Source organism: Myxocyprinus asiaticus, chromosome 3 (assembly GCF_019703515.2).
Source record: "Myxocyprinus asiaticus isolate MX2 ecotype Aquarium Trade chromosome 3, UBuf_Myxa_2, whole genome shotgun sequence".
In the NCBI taxonomy this organism is placed as follows: Eukaryota; Metazoa; Chordata; class Actinopteri; order Cypriniformes; family Catostomidae; genus Myxocyprinus; species Myxocyprinus asiaticus.
In genome coordinates this window covers 47,585,248-47,610,005 of record NC_059346.1, presented here as the reverse complement: position 1 = coordinate 47,610,005, position 24,758 = coordinate 47,585,248, and the positions used below count along the sequence as shown (strand labels likewise).

General features: G+C 36.9%; 1 protein-coding gene across 3 annotated transcripts in view; it reads right to left on the bottom strand.

The window, feature by feature from the left end:
• The window catches only part of tbcelb (tubulin folding cofactor E-like b), a 33,389-nt gene extending 11,721 nt beyond the window's left edge, over positions 1–21,668 (bottom strand). The window contains exons 1-8 of one of the 3 annotated variants that reach the window (XM_051669190.1): positions 21,567–21,646; positions 20,139–21,118; positions 17,473–17,642; positions 16,846–16,985; positions 13,764–13,945; positions 13,197–13,453; positions 11,896–12,022; positions 11,594–11,710 (exon numbers count right to left, since the gene is read on the bottom strand). In XM_051669190.1, the coding sequence (XP_051525150.1) occupies positions 11,594–11,710; positions 11,896–12,022; positions 13,197–13,453; positions 13,764–13,945; positions 16,846–16,985; positions 17,473–17,611 (962 nt within the window). In that variant the 5' untranslated portion in view covers positions 17,612–17,642; positions 20,139–21,118; positions 21,567–21,646. Of the gene's footprint in view, positions 1–11,593; positions 11,711–11,895; positions 12,023–13,196; positions 13,454–13,763; positions 13,946–16,845; positions 16,986–17,472; positions 17,643–20,138; positions 21,119–21,566 lie in introns of all 3 variants that reach the window. The other 2 variants (XM_051669198.1, XM_051669205.1) reach the window with 2 other exon arrangements.
• Positions 21,669–24,758: the final 3,090 nt, after the last annotated feature.

Here is a 24,758-nt window from a genome sequence, read left to right as displayed (position 1 = left end):
CAAAAGTCACACTTAAAAATACCTACAAGTTGTTAGTGTCCATTAGGGGGTGTTTTTATTTTAGTGCCTATTAAAGCTGAAGTGTGTGACTTCTTAGTCACTAGCGTCACCAAACGGAATTACAAAAATAATCACTGTTTTCAAATAGAGTCCAGAAAACTCCCATCTTGCATTGGTTGTTCAAACAGAGGAGGCCACTAAATTTACACCATTGGTTGAGCCAGTGTTGCAGTGTTGGGCTGGATGGACCGTTCAAACAAACGCAGGAATGTTTTGAAAGCGTCACAGAGCCACAATGTTTAAATTTTTTAGGTGAAATCAACCTAAAAATTACATTATATATCTTATAGTTGACTCTGCTTATTTAGCTGGAATAAGATAAATCATTTCAACATCGAAAAAAATTACACACACCAGCTTTAAGTTGTTGTGTACCCTTTTAGAAGGATATTCTGAAGCATACACTAAAAAAACCTCATGTAGGAAATCGATGTGAGCAATCAAGCAGTGCAGGGTTTGAATTACTCTAGCCATTGCTCAAATCTCTATATCTACTCAGCGTTAGATAAAGATAACAGTCCCATGCCTACTTATGTCTTAAGTTTATGTCTAAGCAACCGTAAATGCTACTAAGGTTACTTTGGAGTCACATTGAAAGTCTCTCATGTGGTTCTATCCATTACTTTAGGCTACCACAGTTTAAATCTCATAATTTAGGCTGAATAGGTCTCTGCATTGGTTGCATCACATGCATTCAAAGGGGCCCAGTCCAAAGCTGTGTTTGAGGTCAGGTAAACCTAATTCCTTTCTGTCCATGTCTTTCGCTGTTCCTCAGATCTTTACCCTCTTTCAGAGATTTATCACAGTGTCTGTAATATAGCCTAAGCTCTGATCTGGGCACAAGGGGGAGAGAGAACAGGTTGGGTTCAAAAAGGGGGCAACCTTAGCCCATATCTACAGTTTATCATCAACTTCAGCACCTGCCCTTTCACCCTCCAGTGCCAACTCTCATCTCAAACTCATTCCACTGGGAAAATGTCTTTCCCTCAAGAGAAAGAGACAAGGAGATAGAGATGGAGAAAAATTATGAAAAACATGGGTAGTTACATGCTATAATCCAGTGGTAGCTCAGCGGTTAAGGCTCTGGGTTACTGATCAGAAGGTCGGGAGTTCAAGCCCCAGCACCGCCAAGATGCCACTGTTGGGCCCTTGAGCAAGGCCCTTGACCCTATCTGCTCCAGGGGTGCTGTATCATGGCTGACCCTGCACTCTGACCCCAGCCTAGCTGGGATATGTGAAAAGAAGAATTTCACTGTATATGTGCAAATGTATAACGTGTGATAAATAAAGAAAATTATTAAAAAATTATTATTATTAATTATATTAATTATTATTATTATCTAAAATGCTTTTAAACATACACTTGCTGTATATCAATCATGGGACTAAAGTGTGAATGTGTGAAGAGTGAAGATGATAGAACAGTTTGCAAATTAAAAATTCTGATCATTTGTTCAAACTTTTGAGAATAAAGTGAAAGCAGGCATTTGCACCAAAACCAGGACTGCTTAAAAACCTTGTGCTCTGCAAAGTGCAGTGCTACATACACTTCTACATACAGATCTTATACGATTTTCGTGAGAGCGCTAATTCTAAGTGCAATTTTCATGCGAGTGTAAAGAGCAAGTGGACGGGAGTATTTGCGTTATCTGTGGATGTAAGCGTGCGAACTGTGGGTGTATTGTATGTAAATGAGTGGCGAAAAAGCACAATGTGCTATTTTCCTGAGAAATAGGTCACTGCGCTAAGATGTCTGTTTGCAGCGCAAATTCTAAACTCAGTTCCTGCAGTTGCAGTTTGGAGATTTCACCAGCAGGTGGTAATAAAGTTCATGTCCAAACTCTAAAAATAAAGTAGAACATCAAATGATGTCAATGATGATCATTGTTTTGCTGTTTTATGAAACAAATATTTATGAGATATGTGTTAAACTGTCTTAAGGTTGTGGTTTATTTTTCAATTATTATTAATATGTTTATATTTACAATTGTATTTATGATCTAATTTGTATTGGTATTTTTCCACCTGTTGTCGTAAAGTGATTTTTAAGTCACTGTAAAAGGGACCAAAAGTGGAGAGTGATTTTTTTTGCATTTGGTGTGATTTTTTTAATGTAATTTAATGTAATTTGAATGTAGAAATATTTTTGGTTATTTTTTATTTTTTTTTATAATAAATGAATTACATTTTTTTTAAATCAAAATCGACCAGAAGTGAAATGCGTTCCGATACAGCATTTGTGGCATAATGTTCATTACCACAGAAAAAAAATTGCATACAATGAAAGTAAACAGGTCCAATAAACAAAACATTAACTACACACTGTTTCAAAAGTACAGCCACAATACTTTAAACATAATACGTGTTAACATGACTCTAGTGTGATAAAATCACTCACTAACCTTGTCAGTGTAAAGTTATCCAGTATATATTTTACTCTGATGTAATGACGACATAATACCGGTAAACCATGTAGGCCTAAATCCTGGTAATTTTTGCACAATGTAAAGGATACCAAAAAGAGAGTTGAGATGACTTTGAGTTTTCAGTTCTGATTTTGAACATGCTGTCATGTTTCCCTTTCCACAATCAGATGTATGGAGAAGACACGATGGAATATGTGCATCTAAACAAACAGCTGCTGCGTGCTTGAGGTGCAAGTAGCAGAACTGCAGCCAACAAATGCTTGCTTCTGTCCGGTTATGGACTGCAATCCATTCAGGCAAACTTTTCAATTTCACCACAATGTTTAGTGTAAAAGTCTGCTCTTATTTTTGTTCTTACTTCCGTGAGTGCTGTTGAACTTGCGCTGGCCCGGATCACCTGTCGCATCCGCGTGTGATTTTGAAGTCTCCGCTGTAATGCAATCTCACGCATGAGGCAGCACAGTGATCAGAGTGGACTAGTGTTCATACTCATGAATAATGTGGAGAAAGACTTAGAAACTAACAACGTAGACACGTACTCTCAAACCAGTAGGCTCGTTTGAGATGCCAAACATCTCACCTTGAAAGTAGACGAGAGTAGATGGCAGCAGTCAGAGGAGGAGTGAAATAAGTGCTGTCAAGTCGGACAGTTCTCACTTCTCGTAGTGGATCAGCCACCTACGAGATCAAAAGCAGATATCGCGTGACTCGCGTTCATGCGCTTTGTTGCTGATTAAGTGGATGTAATTTAAATCCTGTTGCTTTTAAAGGTGCACTCATTAACTTTTTTGTTTGTGTCATTTGGACATACAGTGACACCTAGCGGTGTGGATGCAGCATCATTCAAAATCAATAGTTTTTAGGTACAGATGCCATTGTAGTAATTCACTGTTCACAGTCAGCCATGATTAACTTAATCCAAGAGTGAAAGTGTCAAATAACAGAATGGTTCCTGAGATTAAGCGAGTAGTATTTGGCTGGTCATGTGATTCTAACATGGCTGCCCCAATGAGGGGAATCTCTCCATGTAGATATAAGTATCTTTTATAAGGTTACTGATATGACTAGAATCCTCATATCAAGTGAGTGATCATGATTTAATACATATGTTTCAAAATTACAATTCATTTCTTTTGGAGTAAAACGTTTTTAATGAGGAAAAAAATAACTGAGTGCACCTTTAAATAAAGATGAATATGATGAACAAGTCACCTAATGAACCTGTTATTTAAAAAAAAAAAAAAAAAAAAAAAATGTAATTGAAGGTTTTTAGACGTGTAATTAAGATATTTTAGAAATATGATAACAATCGCATATCCCATACAGAGATCGCACTGTCAGAGTGTTGGGAATATTCACACAATTTTTCCACATTAAAAAACATGATATCAGAGTTAAAACATCACGGTTGTTTAAGCCAACGAGTATTAAGCTGTGACGTCAGCAAGTCGTTTTCCATTGTGCTTGCAGTTTGCTCAGCTGGGAGAAAGCCAACAGCAGCACCTGGCTCCAAAAACTGCGGCCACCTCCCTCTCGCAAGAGTATTTTTCGTCACCGTGACATCACAGCAAACTGGACACATGTTTGTTTTAGTATTAAACATAATGAGTGCAATCATTGTTTTCAGTAATGTGCAACGTTTATATAACTGTTAGCATCTAAAAAATTTTTTTTACTATTCCAATTGTTTACTTCAGTAAAAAGATGCCGTTGCATAATATTGTTTTCAATTAAAATCAGCAAAAATGAACGGCAGTACCATAGAGTACAACTATGATGTATAAATTAAATAATATATAAATAAAATAATTTTATCCACATTTCGGTAATGAAAATATCATACTGACCAACTTTTTTTTCCGCATTGCGGTAATGAGAATTGGGGTGGTTAAATGTGCATGAAAACTTTCATGAAAATAATGTCAAAATGTAAAAAATCTTACAATCGTAAATTTTTTTGACAAGTTTCGTGAGGATCACCCATTTGCATTTTTTTACCAGTTACGATTTTTCATGCGAGACGAAAAGAGAATAATCTAATATCAGCCTTATTATTTTGAATGCTTGTAATTAATTTTTTTTACTTCAGCATCTTACACGTCAGGCAGACGATAAAAGCCCACTAGTTCTGAGAAAGGACCATTTCCACCTCATCTCCAGTTTCCCAAACATGTAGTGCTAGAGCGGGAATTCCTGTGTCATAACTGTTTACACAACTTAATCAATGCACTAGGTCTGTGTGAGCCATTTCAGAACAAAAACAACAGCATCTCCATCAATCAACAGAAAAAACAGAAAAAGACTGAGTCAGGGACGTCATTCCATCCCCTTTTGAAAAAATTCTCCTGCTAACTCAATCCCCCTAAACAAATGAAAAGGGGCAGGAGAGAAGAGCAGGACCAGAGAGAGGGGGATATAAGGGGGAGAAGAACGAATAAAGCTGCCACCTTGTGTATCGATTTTCTGATTGGAGTATTCTAGTACAAAGGCGTCTTTGAAGAGGGAGAGAGTGGACACATTGTCTCCCAAAGGTTAGACTCCCCTGCTAGAGGCTGGGGCTTGCCGCAGCCACTGAAAAGTCTGCCATACACTCTCCCAGGTTAAGTGGAATGGGGTGGGTGAAAGAATGTGGGTGATCCGTTTTCTGTCCCATTGGCCTGCACAGATCCTCCAAAATATCCCCAGAAAGACCCACTAAAGAAAAAGAAGTGAAAGGAAAATACACTGGAATGTAGTGGTTGGCCACCATATCAAAAATATTTGAGAAATGGCCAACGACAGAGGGAAGGAGGGAGGAACATTTTGTGATAATCCGGGAAAAGGAGGTTGGGTTTCTTTAAGAGATTATTCCATGGCAGCTTCACATATTTTAGTTCCAAATGCTCAAACATCCCTTTACAAGCAATACTGGCTGACAGAAAACTATAAGGATATATAGACTATTAAGATCCATGGTACTCAACAGGTGGCCCGCAGGCCGCATCCGGCCTGAGAACCATCTTTTTGTGACACACATGATGTTTTCATGATATGAATGAATTTTAAGGTGTATTTACAGTTATTCTCAGCAGGTATCACTGAATTGCTGTATAGTTATAGAGGAAAATAAAATAAATCTAATATAAATCTGATTATAGGCCAATTTATATAACATGAGTACAGCGTCAGAGTGTGCGCATGTTGATTCAAACAGTTCGTGTGTGCTCACTCAAACATGCGTGCTATGAGTTTCTCTTCAACACCCACTTGTCACTGCCACAGTCAACGGGTGTCAGGGGACAAAGCCGTTTGAAGAACTGGTATGCTCGTCGTGAACATTAATAACTGAAAACAAGTTTACCTTGAGTACTGACGTTGAGACGTCTTCTCCCAAATGCTTTATTATTAGTGATTTGCATTACTAACCTCTACAAAACCATAAAATCATCATATATAGTAATGGCTTCTCATTGAAGCACTTTTGGAACTAGTATATTGTTTTCGAGGGTATCTCTGGTGTGTGTGCTTATACTAGGTAGCCAGTGTGTAATGATCCTTGACAGTGACAACAGAATCATATCTGACAACAGATCATCACCGCTTCCTTTTTATGGCAATAAATGTTGCAAAATGTATTTTTTGTTATTTTCAGTGTGGGGCATCTTTCTGCAGTAAATGGCCGATTTGTAAAAGTGTGACACTCTGAACAAAAACAAAACATATATGATCATTCAGAAGATCATTAAGAACCACACTTTTACAAGAATTAAGTTATATATCTGTATTAGTGCTGTCAGTCAATTAACTGCATAATTAATCACGATCAATCACATAATTTTCATAGTTAATTGCGATTAACTACAGATTTTGAAAGTGCTGAAACTTTACTCTAGATATATTTCTTTTCCTGTCAAAATGCACTTATTTCCTTCTTAGGAAAGAAAACAAAAAAATATGTAACTATAGTGCTTTTTACATTTTCAAAACAAAGAATTCCACAGTATAAAGATAGAAATGCACTAAAATAGCACCAATTCAAGAAACATTAAATGTTTCGCTAAGTCTAAGTGGGAGGTTGTCTAATTGAAAGAACTAGTCTCTAGACATTAAATCTCTTAAACTCTCATCAGGATGTCAATGCCAGCGGCATGTGCCACCTTGAACTCCACATGAAAAGTGCTTGCAAACACTTGCAAAAAGTCTCTTTCTGCATTTTCGTGATAGTTAAAACTTGACGTGCTTCTGTGGTAGTTAATTTGTGCATTGCTTATGCTGCTAAGTACTTTATTTCTAAGTCCCATCTGGGCTTGTTTTGTACAACAAATAGCATTAAGAGCTCATTTCTACATCATTTTATCACTGACACTGAATGACTGCTGTGTGTGTTTGTGGTGTGCATCAGTGTTATGACTCTGGATGGAGACATCGCACATGTTCCACCTTCCAAACAGTGTTTATGCTGTATAAATGGCAAATGTGTTAATCGTAATTAAGAAAAATTAACGTGTTAAGCTGCGTTCACACTGCCAGCGACTTTGTGGCTTGGTGTCGCTAGACTCTGTGATTGGTGTCGCTAGTGGGCATTCCTACTGTTTGTCGCTGCAACGTTATTGGAGGACTGCACGTCTGGCAATAACGTTTAAAAATTTGATCACGGATAAGACCTAATAATGGTTAAATTAAGATATCATTACAGTTTGACAAGGAATCAGTTCTCTTGTCTCTAAAATTTTACATTCTGCAGTGAAGAGTGTTTTACAAAATGTGCAGCAGTGTTCAGTGTATTAAATCATTAATAAGACAATCAATCTATCATGAATGAATGAATCAAACTCACTCGGAATGCAGACCGTTTCGGACACGCTTTTCCATGCATCATTGTTTTATTATATCCATGCATGTGGTTACAGACAAATTATATAGAACAGTAAAAATCCCTCACAACGCTGAAACTTCTCCTCTGTCTTGCATGCACTCGTCCCCAGTCTGCCAGGAGACAGATTACGTGAGCTCTGCTGTCTTCACTCTCATTGGCAGTCGCTCGTGAATTTCGCTCATCATTTACATAAAGTTTAAATTTTCTCAACTTGTCTTGTCGTTCTCCATGGCGATCTCTGTCGCCAATGGCCGAGGCAGCTCGTGTCGCCGGAAGTCGCTGTGCTCTCATTGAAAATGAATAGGATCGTGTTGCTGTCTTGCGCGATGTCGCTGGCAGTGTGAACGCAGCTTTAAACGTGACGTATTCGGCGACAGAACTCTACAGACTCAATTCTTTATATAAGCCTCCACTGACTCTGTTTATCCACCACGATTTATTACGACATCCGAAATTCATCGTGGATCCCTTCCGAACTTTCGACACACCAATGCCAAGTCTGTCCAGACATTCTGGTCCACCAATCCAAGAATGCCTAAAAACACTGGCAGATCTGTAGACCACAGTGTGTTGATTTCTTTGCCCAGGTCAGATATTGTGTCACCTGTTCTTAATTTTTCTCTTTTTGATGTTCAGTCACTTAGTAACAAGGCCTCTCTCATTTATAATCTCACTGTAGTTCAAAATCTTGATTTTATGTGTCTTACTGAGACCTGGCAGAAACCCAATGACCTTTTTCATTTAAATCAAACAATCCCACCTGGAAATGTTTACAATTGTAAACCCCGATGTTCTGGTAAAGGGGGTGGTCTTGCACTGATTTGTCGTGAGAGTTTTAAAATTAATGCAATTTCTATGTCAGAACCATCATCTTTTGAAATCCTGGTTGTACAACTTAAATGATCTATTCCTACTATTTTTGTAGTGATCTATAGACCACCTAAGTCATCTGCTTTTGCTGCTTTTCTGATAGAACTATCTACCATTCTAACTGATCTGTGTACTATGTCCCTGAATATTATTATTAATGGGAGATTTTAATATTCATTTTGATAACACCACCAGTACTCAATATAAGGATTTTAATTCTGTTTTGGATAGTTTTGACCTTAGTAAGTTTGTTGATTTTCCAACACATAATAAAGGTCATATTTTAGATTTAGTTAGCTGTTCTGGTGTTTTGCCTTTTAATCTTACTTCTATTGAACTTCCCATTTAAGACCACAAGCCTGTCTTTTTTAAATCAAAAGTTTAACCAAATCGTTGTATATCATTCTGCAATATTAAAAATGTCAATCTTAATGATCTTGGTAGAATAATCAATCACTCTGATACTCTGGCTCCTGTGAAAACCCATACAGTTTCATTTGTTCATTCTTTTCCACGATACACATCTGAACTCCGGCACCAAAAAGCTGGAGGTCGTCGATTGGAGTGATTGTAGAAAAGAACTGGACTTGCTGTACGCAAACAGATGTACTCTGATCATTTGATCTCATACAAGACTGCACTTAATGCTGCTAAATCATCTTTTTATGCAAACATTATTTGTTCTCGACAGAGTAATACACAGATTTTGTTTAGGACTGTTAACAAATTACTGAAGCCTCCAGAAGCTATTTCTTCTCACTTAATTTCCCCTAGTCGATGTTCAGCCTTTACGGAATTCTTTAGGTCTAAAATTGCTAATATCTATTAACAATTGGCTTGCTCTGCTTCAGTGTCTAGCGATTACCTAGTTTGGAATAGCCAAATATGGTTGCCCGCAACTACTCTATCTACCTTTGAACCTCCATCAGTAGAATATATTACTAAACTTATTATATAGTCTAAATCTTCTACTTGTTCACTTGACCCTATGCCTACTAGTTTGGTTAAAGCTTGCATTCACTCAATAACCCCCATTATTACAGCTATCATAAACAATTCTGCTACTGTTCCTTTGTCATTAAAAATGGCATCAATTACTCCTATCCTAAAAAAATCTGGTGTAGATCCTAGTGATCTAAATAATTACCGGCCCATTTCCAATCTTCCCTTTATTTCAAAAATTCTTGAATGAACAGTAGCTACTCAACTTGAAGCACATTTACAAAGTAACAATCTTTATCAGCCTTTTCAGTCTAGTTTTTGCATGAAACTTAGTACTGAAACAGCTCTTGTCAAAATTACAAATGACCTTCTCCTTGCATCTGACTCTGGCTTTCTGTCCATCCTTGTTCTTCTCGACCTCAGTGCTGCCTTTGACACTATCAGCCATTCATTATTATTGGATCGTTTGGCTAGCATTGGGGTAACGAACACTGTTCTTCTTTGGTTTTCATTTTACAATAACAATAGAAAAAGATTTGTTCAGGTTAAAAATGTTCGATCAGAACCAATCCCAGTTATTTAGGGTGTTCCACAGGGGTCAGTGTTAGGGCCGCTCCTGTTCAATATTTACATTCTCCCTCTTGGTAATATTTTCTGCCATCATGGAATTAATTTCCATTTTACACTGATGATACCCAGTTATATAGTTCTACAAAACCCAATACCTCCCTTCCCCCTCCTGAACTTACCAAATATCTGAAGGATATCAAAACCTGGATGACTAATAATTTTTTAATGTTTAAAGTGAATTTATTCTTATTGGGTCTAAGTCAGCTTTATGTAAAACTTCACCCTTCACTCTCATCATAGATGACTGTCCAGTTAACATCCTCCCAAATAAAAAGCCTTGGTGTCATATTTTATGGTTTACTTTCCTTTGGTTCTCATATTAATAATGTCTCACATACTGCTTTTTTCATTTACATAGTATTGCCAGACTCCGCTCATCATTTTCCCAGTATTGCACTCAAATTCTTATTCATGCCCTGGTAACATCCCGTATTGACTACTGTAACTCTCTCTTATTTGGTATCCCTGACAAATTACTTCAACGCCTCCAAATAATTCAAAATTCAGCTGCAAGGATTGTCACTTGTACAAAGACCACTGAACACATCACACCCATTCTTTTTCAACTTCATTGGCTACCTGTTCAATATCATATCCACTATAAAATTTTATTGCTAACTTTTAAAGCTACTCATGATTTGACCCCCCCTTTATCTTTCAGACCTTCTCCAACCATACATTCCATCGCGTTCCTTAAGATCCTCCTCTGATGATTTATTGATTGTTCCAACATTTAAACTTAGTTCTATGGGTGCTAGAGCTTTAAGTTGCTCTGCACCAAAACTTTGGAACTCATTGCCACTCCATATTCATCAGTTGGATTCCATCTCACATAAACTCAGATAAAAAGTATCTGTTCAAATTACTTGTGTTTTAGGTTACTTTTGTATTAGTTTTATTGATCTTATCTTGGACCAATTGTATGTTTTGTTTCTTTTGTATCTTAACTTGCTTACTTGTTGCTTTTATGCTGTAAGGTGTCCTTGAGTGCTGTGAAAGGCGCTGATAAGTAAAACTGATTATTATTAAACTTTTTAAATTAATCGCATGAGTTAACATGTTAACTTTGACAGCTCTAATTTGTATACAATGTGTTTTACTTTATTCTTGTTCATTACATGTTTGCATAATATATTAAAATAGCATGTTGAATGCTTGATCAAAACCTTTTTAATGAAATAATAAATAAAATAAAAACATTCTCTTTCGAAGCAAAAGGGATCCTGCTTTGCGGGCCCTAGGCTATCCAAAGTAAAGTACCTCTGATTTAGATAATCCATGATTGAAACTAACCTTTAATGTCTGTGAAATGACTATAAGAGAATAAAACTTGAATTACAGCAAAATGCTTAGATGGGATGCTTATTACTTGGAAATAGGGAAAATAATATTTAATGAGTATTATGAGTTATTCAATATTAAAAGAAAGGGAACCAGTATTTTTAAAGATGCCTTCAAATTATAAATTATTATGAAACTATACTCAGATGTGTTAGTCTTTGCAGAGGCCCATTTTATAACAATCCCCCAATATGCTTCTTGTGGATGTCAAGAAGTAAAGGCAGCAAGTAAAGAAGCATTGACTTGGGACTACAGAGATTTATGTGATGGAAAAAAAATATTTGTCAACTTATCAAACACTGAGGAAAATGAAAAACATAAGTCACAAATAAGACCTGAGTTTTCATTTGTGTTGGTGTAGAGAACAAATGAAGGGCACTGCTCTTTGTCAATACACAAATTGAATATTTCCGTAATGGATGTGTAAACTTCCTAAGACATGAAGTGTGAGGAGTGTGGCTGGGGTTACCTCTGTGGTAGCTCATCCTCAGGGCAGTCCAGATAGTAGCGGATAAAAAAGCGTTCTGCATCCTCTCTCTCTACTTCAGTGATGATACTGCCATTCAGTGCAGTCACACCTGGCAACCTATCAAAACACAGCAAAAGGATATACAGTATGTGTGTGTGTGTGTATAAGGGAGAAAAGAGCAAGAGACAAGATTCCATGTTGACACTACACTGGTTTGTGTAACAATTAGTAACAAAAGTGGCCACTATGTTTTTGCACTGCATGTGAGTGTTTAAATGTTTTGTATATGTAAGTTTACTCACTGTGCCACCATAAGGCAGCGTCTCTCCTGATCTGTGTAAGGCTGCAGTAAAGGAATACCCAACAATCTGACCTCTTGAAGCCTTGGAAAGAAATTCAGTTTCTCAATGTCCTCCCAGCGACTCAGACCTTAAAAAAACAACAACTAATGTCAGCTTAAAGTCTAAAAATCTATTATTGCCTATATGCTTATATTTTGTTTTAATACATAATAAAATCAGCCTGTGAATCAGAATCATATAACTTACAATCCAAAACCATAGAAAGCTAATGACTTAATGAATAATGGAAAAGAAAATGTTACTGAATTCACTGTTTTCACCTAATTTTATCTTGCCTTCCTCCCTAGCTCTTGAATCTCATTCACATGTTTAAATCATGCACAATTTTGCCTTTTCCTCCTTGTATGGTGTCTAGTGTGCTGAGCTTGTTTCTTACGGATTCTTATAGTTTCTTATGGATTCAAAAGACATAGCACACAAGTCATATGGACTACTTTTATAGTAATTTTTGTCCTTAGGGCTGTCCAGTCAGCATCTACTTTTGTTGTGGAAAAGATCAGCTTGCAGGACTTGTTGCTATATTTGTGTTCCATTGTAAGTGCCTCACTGTAAGCTTGATTTTTGCTTTTTTTAAATAAAAGGAGGGACGAGTTTAAATTAAGTTTTGTGGTAATCAACATTATGCCACGTAAATGCTGTCGACTGAGCTTAACTTAATTAGCTTAACTTAAATGAGGGAGAGTAAATGATTACAGATTTATTTATTTTTTCAGTGAGATGTACCTTTTTTTTTCCTTCTTTTTTTTTTCCTTTTTCATCCAATTTGGAATGCGCTTTTAAGTCCTCATGGTCGCGTAGTGATTTGCCTCAATCCGGGTGGCGGAGGACAAATCCCAGCTGCCTCCGCGTCTGAGACCGTCAACCCGCGCATCTTATCACGTGGCTTGTTGAGCGCATTACCACGGAGACATAGCGCATTTGGAGGCTTCACACCATCCACCGCGGCATCCGCGCTCAACTCACCACGCGCACCACCGAGAACTAACCACATTATAGCGACCACGAGGAGGTTACCCAATGTGACTCTACCCTCCCTAGCAACCGGGCCAATTTGGTTGCTTAGGAGACCTGGCTGGAGTCACTCCGCACATCCTGGGATTCGAACTAGCGAACTCCAGGGGTGGTAGCCAGCGTATTTTACCACTGAGCTACCCAGGCCCCCTGGTGAAATGTATCTTTAATTTATGCTTGTGCAAGTGCTATAAGTGCTATAATTTACAACAGGCAGAGATGGTCAGCACCTGAGTTGTGTAGGTTGATGCTGCGCAGGTTTGGGAAGAGCCTCTGCAGGGAGTCCTCGGGCTCATGGATAGCTGAAAGGGAGTTGTTAGCTAGGATGAGAGACACCAGGCCTGGATACATGAGGCCCAGTTTGCGTACCTCCGCCCATTCCTGCAGCTGGTTATCTGTGATATGCAGCAGACGCAGCGACGGGTATGGTACAGATGATGTACTCACGCTCTCATACTCATTCAGACACAAAAACAACTCCTCCAATCTACACACACACACACATACAAAACACACAGTAGGTTTAATGCATGACAAAATGACCAGTGGACAATGTTCATATTAAGTGGAATAGGGCAAAACCAGGGCTAAAATAGGAAGAAAAAAAAATTAACTCTACAAAAGCATATGCACAAACAATTTCAAACAAGTTTAAATCATAAATACTGTATAAGAACTAAAACACTGTCTACAACACACATAAACACGTAAGAAAAAGCTCTGCAGAATCTGCAGGGGGCAGCAACAGACAAATTCACACCGAGGCTATTGAAATGCTGAAAAACACACACACTTACTCTGGGATCTCTCGTGTAAGTGTGTGCACTATGTCCCAGGTGACATGCGTGTTATTGAGGACAAGGCGGCGGAGGCCAGAAAAGGCTTCGGCAGCTCCAGGATCCAGACTCGACCCTCTCAGTGGATTCATGCTCAGATTGAGAAAGTCCAGGTTAGGTATATTAAACAGGATCTTACTTATCTACATGGAGAAGAGAAGAGAATGGATGATAAATGATACTAAAATAAAGCGTATAATAAAGATCCTAATATAATCCAGGGTTTTTTTTTTAACCATGTGTCTGGAAAATAGTTGAAAAAGTGAACAAAATGTCTTTAAAGGGATAGTTCACCTAAAAATGAAAATTGATGAGACATTTTCTCAACATCATGCCATTCCAGATGTTTATGACTTTCTTTCTTCTGCTGAACACAAATAAATATTTTTAGAAGAATATTTCAGCTCTGTAGGTCCATACAATGCAAGGGAATGGTGATCAGGCCTTTGTAGCTCCAAATGTCACATAAAGGTCACATAAAAGTAATCCACACGACTACATTGGTATAATCCATGTATTCAGAAGCAATGTGATAAGTGTGGGTGATAAACAGATCAATATTTAAGTCCTTTTTTTTTTTTTACCATAAATCTCCACTTTCACTTTCAGAGTCTTTCACATTTTGAAAGTTAAAGTGGAGATTTATTGTAAATAATAACTTAAATATTGATCTGTTTCTCAGCCACAACTATAATGTCATTTCTGAAGACATGAATTTAACCACTGGAGTTGTACGGATTACTTTTATGTGGCCTTTTTGGAGCTTCAAAGTTCAGCCACCATTCACTTGCACTACAGAGCTGAAATATTCTTCTAAAAATCTTCATTTGTGTACAGCAGAAGAAAGAAAGTCATACACATCTGGGATGGCATGTGGGTGAGTAAATGATGAAAGAATTTTTAATTTTGGGTGAACTCTCCCTTTAAAATTTAACAATTTATAGTAATTTGGGAAAATAACCAAATTGAATTTTTGGGGATTTTGTGTATAACTTGTAATCTTTTCATTCCATGTAGAAAATTCAAAAAAAAAATTGCCATTTTAATGGAATGGAATTCACTACTGGGTTAGGACGTTAGAGATTTACTGTCATTTACCTAATTGTATAACATTGAGGTATAATTCCAAATTTTGCAACAAAACCATTCAAACCTAGCATGCCAATTTTCATTACAATTATCTTTATGAATAAAAAGAGCAGAGAGTCTATGCGACTTCACCTGGAAACACAGCCTGTAACAGCTGTTAATGTTGTGAAGTCTGTAAATCTGTGATTTTTATTGACAGTTTTCAGTTAACTGTAGTTATTTCCAAAAATAATATACGGTATATGTTAAATGTTTCATTTGCTAACCCTTTGGTTAACCTGCCAATGTCACTGATGTAAAATCAGCTCTTTTGACTTTGTGGTAGACTATTAGTGGCATGAATAAAAGAAAACGAAACAAACTCAGACTAAAATGGATTTTACATATATGTATTAATTCTGAGCATTAATACCCTATTAAAATAGTCATCAAAAAAATAATAATTACAAAAGGTGAAGAACCATAGTAATATCCATTCAGGGGGCCCGGAATTCCTAGCTACGGCCTTGATCCTAATTTAACACAATTATGGCTCTGTCCCAAATGACACATTTGATGTGGACTTGCTGTCTTGTAGCCTTTATTTGTGCATGCCTGCAAAGTGCATGAGACCACAGGGTGTCCCATTTGTCATTTTAGCGCTTAGAAGGGTGCTCACAAGCACCTCATTTGCACTCTCGTTGCGCCCTTTGGAGGAGCCCATCCGCCCGGTCAATCGAGTCCTCATCTGACATCACAGCAATTTCATTGGCTCAAAGAACTTATAATGGGTACTCTATTAAGTGCGTGATTAGAAATCCTACAAAATCTTTTTATGATGTATGTTGATATAACTTTATAAATATTACATTTTATGACTATTTTATCATCATACGTTACACATAATAATATATAACCAAAGCTATAGAGTGTGAAATTAAACATTTCTCGTTCTTAGTGTTTTTCAGTTAGCTTAAATTTAGCTAGCCGATTAGCCTGCTAGTTTAGCATTTACTCTATGCAAGTCACTTATGGCAATCCTTAGTGTAATAATGTCAGAGTTACATATGGACATAATCTATTTGACAAAAACCTAAGTCTTTTAATGATGTTCAATTATGTGTTTATCATTAATATTTACCAGTAGTTTTAGGACAAAATCTATTTTAGGTAAAAAAACATTAAAGAAATCACATAATGTAAATCAAGTTTTTGCTATCAATTTAGGTTTCATTATGCAATGTATGATAAGGCATTAAATACACACCAGATGATTTTAACTGCAAATATGTATGTACCCAGTATAACTTTATTGATTGGAATTTTAAAATGATATTATTTATACAGAAAACAATACAACACAATATGCAGAACAATAATGACATGTAAAATATTTAAACCAAACTACTGAACCACAAGAAATATTACATCATATATTACATAAGATTTACACAGCTTTTAATCAATATGCACAGCTAGTAATCTCTCATGAAGCTCTAAATAGCAAGAAGTTAACGTGTTAAATCATGGTGGATGGGACAAAAACAAGTGTAGATTTAATATTGATTTTAGAATTGTTTCCTGATTGTGAACAACAAATCTCTTGCTTTTCCCCGGCTATCTTGGCTCTATAAGGACAGACCTGCGACCCATTTTAAGGTTGCAAACTATATTATGTGTTAAATTTAAAAAATATATAATTCTAAAGTTTATATTATAAAATAATGCTTTTTAAAAAAAATTTTTTTTTTTTTTATTACAAGCCTGAACCTGATAGAAAACTGAAATTATACATAAAAACTGACTGTCGGGAGCAGATTTCTATTCAATGTTGTGATCTCACCATTTTAAAATTAGACTTGATGAAGTATGCCTTAATTTCCTTTCAACTGACACTAACGGATAAACTCATGTGAAATAATTCCTTGCATTATATACACAGACAAAAATATACTCACAAACCCAGTTTTCTCACCTCTCCCCAGTCTTTCAGCTGGTTGTGAGAGAGGTCTAGCTCTACCACGTGAGCGCAGCAAGTGGCCACCTCCTCCTCATCGCCGGCCTCTGTGATACCACAACCATCCAAAACCAGGATCCTGGGCAGATTGAGACGATCTGACACAAACACAAAGACGCAAAGGGTTTTGAATAATCATTACATGAAAAACATTCTGTCTCCAAGTCCAAATTGAGAAGCAATTCAGCAGTACAATATGTTTCAAAACAATGTGTTTACAGAATTCAAAGGAATATTACAAGTGAAACTATCTATTGCTTGCTGTCGATTACAACAGAAGATCATTTTGACTCAAGTCGGAACAAGTCGAAATGATTTTCTGTAGTAGCTGACAACATGCCCCAGATGCTGTTGATAGGGCTGAATGTGTATTGAACCCAGGACATTACAGAATTTTTATTTTTGGGTGAACTGTTCCTTTAACTTTAGCCCTAGAATTCATTAAGACAATAATTTAATGTGCTCTCAAGAGGTTTCAAGCAAATTCAAGTAAAACCAGTTATTACCAGTACATCAGGCTTCAGTTCATATCTAATTTTAACCAGTTCGCCCAGCATTTTACCTCAGGCCAGAAATACCACTCACCTTTGACAGGTGAACCCTGGGGGCTTGACCGGATCACCACTCCGACCCCTGGCCCACGGCAGTATGGAAAATTGTCAGGATTGTACTTCTCACTGATCACCTGCACTAAAGTGCATCCTTCTCTTTCCTCTGACTCCATCTCACCTCTCCTCCCACTCTCACACCTTCAACTGAACAAACACAGAGATGAAAGTGTGTATCACGTGTGGATGTTTCAGACAACAAAATCCAACAAAACAAAGTAGTTTATCATTTATGTGCACTCAGCGTAAAGGCATAAGCTTGAAAGAAATTATTTGTGGACATTAGAGAGGGGGTGTCTGTTGGATTGTGTGGAATTTGCAAACAAAGATAATAAAACCAGCTTAAAATTAGGGCTGGGTGGGGCCTGGGTAGCTCAGTGGTAAAAATACGGTGGCTACCACCCCTGGAGTTCGCTAGTTCACTAGTTCGAATCCCAGGGTGTGCTGAGTGACTCCAGCCAGGTCTCCTAAGCAGGTAGAGTCACATGGGGTAACCTCCTCGTGGTTGCTATAATGTGGTTTGTTCTCGGTGGGGCGCATGGTGAATTGAGCGTGGTTGCCGCGGTGGATGGCGTGAAGCCTCCACACGCGCTATGTCTCTGTGGCAACGCGCTCAACAAGCCACGTGATAAGATGTGCAGGTTGACTGTCTCAGACGCGGAGGCAACTGGGATTCGTCCTCTGCCACCCAGACTGAGGTGAATCACTACGCCACCACGAGGACTTAGAGTGCATTGGGAATTGGGCATTCCAAATTGGGAGAAAAAGGGGAAAAATCCAAAAAAAAAAAAAAAAAAAAAAATTAGGGCTGGGTATTGATACAGAATTGATACCGATTCGATTCTGATTCACAAGCTCTCAATTTATTTTGATTCCGATTTGATTTGATATCGATTCATATGGGTAGATTTTTAGTTATAATGCCCCTTTTGCTTACATATGTAAGAATTAATACTAAAGGGGACCTTCTAACGTGGTACATTACAAACATATTAAATTTACTAATTATATTTTATACGTTTTTAATCATTTTGGTCACATTTTGACTTTAAAAAAAATGAACAAATCCATCATTAAATAAGATATTATATTTCATATATTATTTTATATGTTTATTGTTTATTTGCATAATTTGTACTATTTCCAAATATTAACATTGATTTGTTGAAAATGTGCTAAAACCGATACTGTCTCTTTAAGATAATCGGCATTTCTGTAGATGAGTGCAAATGAAAGAGAGAGGACTCGAATGGCTTTATCTCATCTGTGCCATGCATGATTAAAATTAAATGTTTATTATTGTTTTTGATCAACAACTGACTGTGGAGTATTAAAAGAGACATTATTCATTGACAAATGGTTCACGTGGATCTCGTCTTTGGACACACATTACATTGAACAACTTTTACTCTCAACGTGCAGTGCTAGGATCTCACTGTTGAATACTCCACCACTAAACTACACAGTTACTGGTGAGTGAATTGTAAACATTTACGAGACAGTTGCCAATAGGGCTGGGTATCGCCAGCCACATCACGATACGATACGATATTGCGAAACATCACAATATCATGGTTTGATTTCGCTTTTAATTTCAATTAATTTGGGTATAGTTCAGTTATAATGTCCAATTTGCTTGCATACAGTAAGAAATTATCTTTCAGCTAATGCTGTTATTCATTATACAGGGGACCTTCTAACTTGTTAAATTACAGACATATCAATTTGACACATTTTATTTTATCATTAGTTTTTCATCATTTTGGTGACATTTTAGCTTTTTTTTTTTTTTTTAAATGAAGTCCATGTATTACATCAATAAATATGGTGTATTGAAACTGCATATATTATATTGCATATATACAGTATATTGTTTACATGCCTAATTTGTACTATTTACAAGTATTTACTTGGATATGTAGAACAAGTGCTAAAATGGTTCTGTCTCTTTAAGACTTGTGGCAGGGACTTTGACAGCAGAGTTTGTTTGGTCGAATGGCTTCTTTACAGCATGCGTGTGATGTGTGATTAGAATTAAATGTTTCTTTTGTACTTTTTGATAAATAACTGACTGAGAGAACAGAAAGAAATGAAGATTAAGTAGAAAATCAATATTTTTCCCGGCTCTAGATCCAAACGCGTGAGAGAGGTCCAGCATGTCCGTGAGAGAAACCGTGAATCCTGCAGGATTCGTTGTCTCTTTCATGCCTCATAGAAGCATCTCTGACTGCACTGAAAATATCACAATATATCACGATACATGGATCTAAGTATCGATACAACATCGTGAGAAAAAGTATCACGATATATAGATATTTGATTGTATCGACACAGCCCTAGTTGCCAACTATATAATTTGGTTGCAAATGTGAGTGATTTCCTCTCATTATAGTGGAGGGTTGCACATAGAGTAAAAGATCGATCCATGGCTTTTGAGAACTGATATCGAGATTTGTTCAAATGAAGATCACGATGCATATGGAAATTGATATTTTTACCCACCCCTACTTTAAGGTTAGTAGAACGACAAATTTGAAAGAGCTGACGCTTCCATCAGTGTACAGATGATCAAAATGCACCACTGAGCTCTAAAAAGTTACAATGTTACAAAGTTAAAGCCAAACATACTATGTGTTAACTCACAGACAAGATCTTTACTCCTGTCCAGATCTGGAGGTCAAATAGCAGCACATTGATGATGGACCACCTCTCTGGTTTTGATCTTAGTTGGATGGCTATGGAAGTACAGCTACCAGGATTGGACCTCTTAACCTGTGACCTCGTGGATCAGGGCGGGGGATGTCCCACAGCTCACAAAAATAGCAACAAAAAGTGAATAATAGAAGAGCAAGAGAGATAAAGAAGGAAAACTGGACAAATGAGATAATACACGTCACACAGAGCGCTTGTGGTCACAGAACAATCATTCTTCTATCCCTTTATGATGTCAAACGAGGTAACACTAGTCGGGCTATGGAAAGGTCAGATCCAGTAATGCTTCGTTCGGCTCCGATATGCTATTGTTTTACACAGGAAGCACAATGGGAAAGCTCCAGTGATTCGAATGGATGTAGCACCCTGAGCACATGTGTGTTTTGTCTTGACAGGAGACACTAAAAGTAAACAGATCTTTATTGCTAACGGATCTGAGCTACTCTGATTGTGGGTTTCTTTGAGTAAAGGTGTGATCTAAACCCAATCCTCAAAACGAAACCAGCACAGACAGATATGAGTCACAACGCTCTGTGAAGTCCACTCAAAGTACATCTCGCAAACTTCACATCAGAAGCAAGATTCATCTTGTTACAAAACCTTGAGAGAGAGAGAGAGAGAGAGAGAGAGAGAGAGAGAGAGAGAGAGAGAGAGAGAGTATATAAACACCCATTGTGGGTGGGACTAGATTAATAATTTGAAATACTTCTCAAAACATCACAAGTTCCACATACAAAGTTTCCAGATATAATTGTGTGTGCATGAAACCTGTTAACTTGACCTGTCGTGTACTAAAATAAGCCTCGGGTCAGATGTCCACAGCTGCACTTCCCGCACTGACAAGTCGAGTTGTTGAGTTTCAAATGCACGGCTGCCATGACAACGCTTTTGTTTCGGATCTGTAGTATTTACTGTAGACGAAGAGCATGTTCAGTGCTCATAATGCAATATAAGACAGTGTGTCCTTAAAACGAGCACTGTATGACTTCATGTTACGCTAAATATAAAAGGCGTAATGTACAGTAAATTACAGTAATACAAAAAGATGACGACAGAGAACCAATAAGCGAGTGCATTTCGTTAATGTATTTATCACAAGAACAACATAAAAGCTGCACCAAAACGTAGTTCAGCATTTAAATGCCCCCTGTATATGCGACTAGGAGATACAAGGCCAATGCCGCGCGCGCGTTGACCAAAGGCGAGCATATTTACGATGTTTGAATAAAGATACAAGAACACAGTGTTGAAAAATGACTATGATTTATAACGCATCGACCTTTCCATCACGTACAGGCACAATAAACCGAAATACATGCACTATGTGATATTTTATTCAGTGTTGTTTGATTCGCTTACCAGTGACACAGGTTCATCGATTCGCTCCGCTTGTTTTTGTTGTTGACCCGTTGACTGTTGGCGAAGCTGTGTTGTTGTTTTGCAGCCTGCCGCTCCAGTACAGTGGGTGGCAGCATTACATCATAACACGAATCATATCTTGTTAATTGCCCAAAAGTCATGATTAATCATGTTATTATTCATGAAATTAGTCATGATCATTTTGGAAGTGTTCGTTATGTTTATATAGGCTGTAATGTGTTTATTTACAACAGTATCGTGTAAATATGGGGGATTTTGTACATACAACATTTCAACTTAGTATGCATGACCTTGTCATGAAATGCCAACAATTTACTATTCTGTAGTGAAGGGGGAAACAAGCAGTTGACAAAGAACGACAGAGTTTTTGTGAATCAGTTGGGAAACGGTCAATTTAATATAATCTGATTCAAAACTCTGATTCAATGATTCGTGTCATCACTAAAACATCTTAGAAGTCTGTATGCAGCATTTTTCATGTTTTAAAAATTTAGTAAAACATATCTGTACGTAAATTAGTGTTCATTCCGACTCTTTTCCAGGCTCAATTTTCCAGGGCATTTAATTGGTCTTTCTCAAAATATGGTGACAAACTTTTCAAGGGACAAACCCTTGACTTTTCAGTCATAAAACAGATTTAAAATAGTCAATAAACCCCATTTAAAAGGCATCATTCTATTGCCTAATGTTTATTAAACTATATTAATTAGTTTGACTCTATATTGTTTTACGATTTTATTTTATTTTTTCGAATATTTATTGAATTTGGCGATTGCCTGAAAAAAAAATCTCTTGTCCCCTTATCTGGTTCATCACTTCTGTGACAATTATCTGTTATTTATTTTTTTGCTCATTGTGTTTTCTCAGGTCAAGCATTAGTGCAAGGCAAGGCAAGGCAAAAAAAAAAAAGTAATTAATCATTTAAATAATTAATATATATATATATATATATATATATATATATATATATATATATATATATATATATATATATATTTGTCCCTTTATAACATTGGTGGTACATTTTGTAATGTACAAATGCAGATTTTTATTGAAGAAAAAAATTATGGTATGATTTATTGATTTTAGTTTGGTCAGTGGTGTATGTCATGAGATGCTATTGACACCATCTTAGAAAATTTATCTTTTGAGATAATAACCCAAATTAAAATAAATAAACAAATAAAAACATCAGTCAAGTTGTCTTTTATGTATAAAAATAATGTCAACACATTAAAAAAAGTTTACCCTCAGCTTTCATGGGTGAAAATTGAACTGAACTGGACTGAAGATTTCAATATTTTGTAGGTCAGAGAGTAATTTATTATTCTTTTTTTTTTTTTTGTGGAAATGATCCTAATGTACCCAACAGGTATACGAGAGGTCATTATGTATATTGTGGTTATTGAATGGTTATTTTTTTCTGAATTCCATATTCAACAGTTTAATAAAATTTTAATATTAAAATTGTATTATCAAAGTGGTGTCTAATCAAATCAATTCATTAAAACCTAAAAATGAAATATTATTGTCTTAATTACAGTTTTCAATATATATATATATATATATATATATATATATATATATATATATATATATTATATATAACTATATTATATATATATATATACTGAAAAGTTCATTTATTTCAGTAATTCAACTTAAATTGTGAAACTCGTGTATTAAATAAATTCAATGCACACAGACTGAAGTAGTTTAAGTCTTTGGTTCTTTTAATTGTGATGATTTTGGCTCACATTTAACAAAAACCCACCAATTCACTATCTCAAAAAATTAGAATATGGTGACATGCCAATCAGCTAATCAACTCAAAACACCTGCAAAGGTTTCCTGAGCCTTCAAAATGGTCTCTCAGTTTGGTTCACTAGGCTACACAATCATGGGGAAGACTGCTGATCTGACAGTTGTCCAGAAGACAATCATTGACACCCTTCACAAGGAGGGTAAGCCACAAACATTCATTGCCAAAGAAGCTGGCTGTTCACAGAGTGCTGTATCCAAGCATGTTAACAGAAAGTTGAGTGGAAGGAAAAAGTGTGGAAGAAAAAGATGCACAACCAACCGAGAGAACCGCAGCCTTATGATTGTCCAGCAACATCGATTCAAGAATTTGGGTGAGCTTCACAAGGAATGGACTGAGGCTGGGGTCAAGGCATCAAGAGCCACCACACACAGACGTGTCAAGGAATTTGGCTACATTTGTTGTATTCCTCTTGTTAAGCCACTCCTGAACCACAGACAACGTCAGAGGCGTCTTACCTGGGCTAAGGAGAAGAAGAACTGGACTGTTGCCCAGTGGTCCAAAGTCCTCTTTTCAGATGAGAGCAAGTTTTGTATTTCATTTGGAAACCAAGGTCCTAGAGTCTGGAGGAAGGGTGGAGAAGCTCATAGCCCAAGTTGCTTGAAGTCCAGTGTTAAGTTTCCACAGGTCAGTGATGATTTGGGGTGCAATGTCATCTGCTGGTGTTGGTCCATTGTGTTTTTTGAAAACCGAAGTCACTGCACCCGTTTACCAAGAAATTTTGGAGCACTTCATGCTTCCTTCTGCTGACCAGCTTTTTAAAGGTGCTGATTTCATTTTCCAGCAGGGTTTGGCACCTGCCCACACTGCCAAAAGCACCAAAAGTTGGTTAAATGACCATGGTGTTGGTGTGCTTGACTGGCCAGCAAACTCACCAGACCTGAACCCCATAGAGAATCTATGGGGTATTGTCAAGAGGAAACTGAGAAACAAGAGACCAAAAAATTCAGATGAGCTGAAGGCCACTGTCAAAGAAACCTGGGCTTCCATACCACCTCAGCAGTGCCACAAACTGATCACCTCCATGCCACGCCAAATTGAGGCAGTAATAACTATTTTTTTTAATTAGCATACCTTACTAAAAAAATACTAGGGTAACCACAAAAATACTATACTTAGTTAAACCATAATACATATTTTAACCCTTCAAGAATCTTTCAGTCATTTTGTTTAATTTATGATGAGAGTGCTATTGTTGTAACCATAACTGTTTAAAATCAAATTAAAATACTTTACACACAGGACATGTGCTAATATGTTTATTATGAAGCTAATGTGAAGCCAATAAAATGATGAGGACTATCCTGACCAACAGATGGCAGTACAGTTGTTTTGCAGCGGAGAATGCA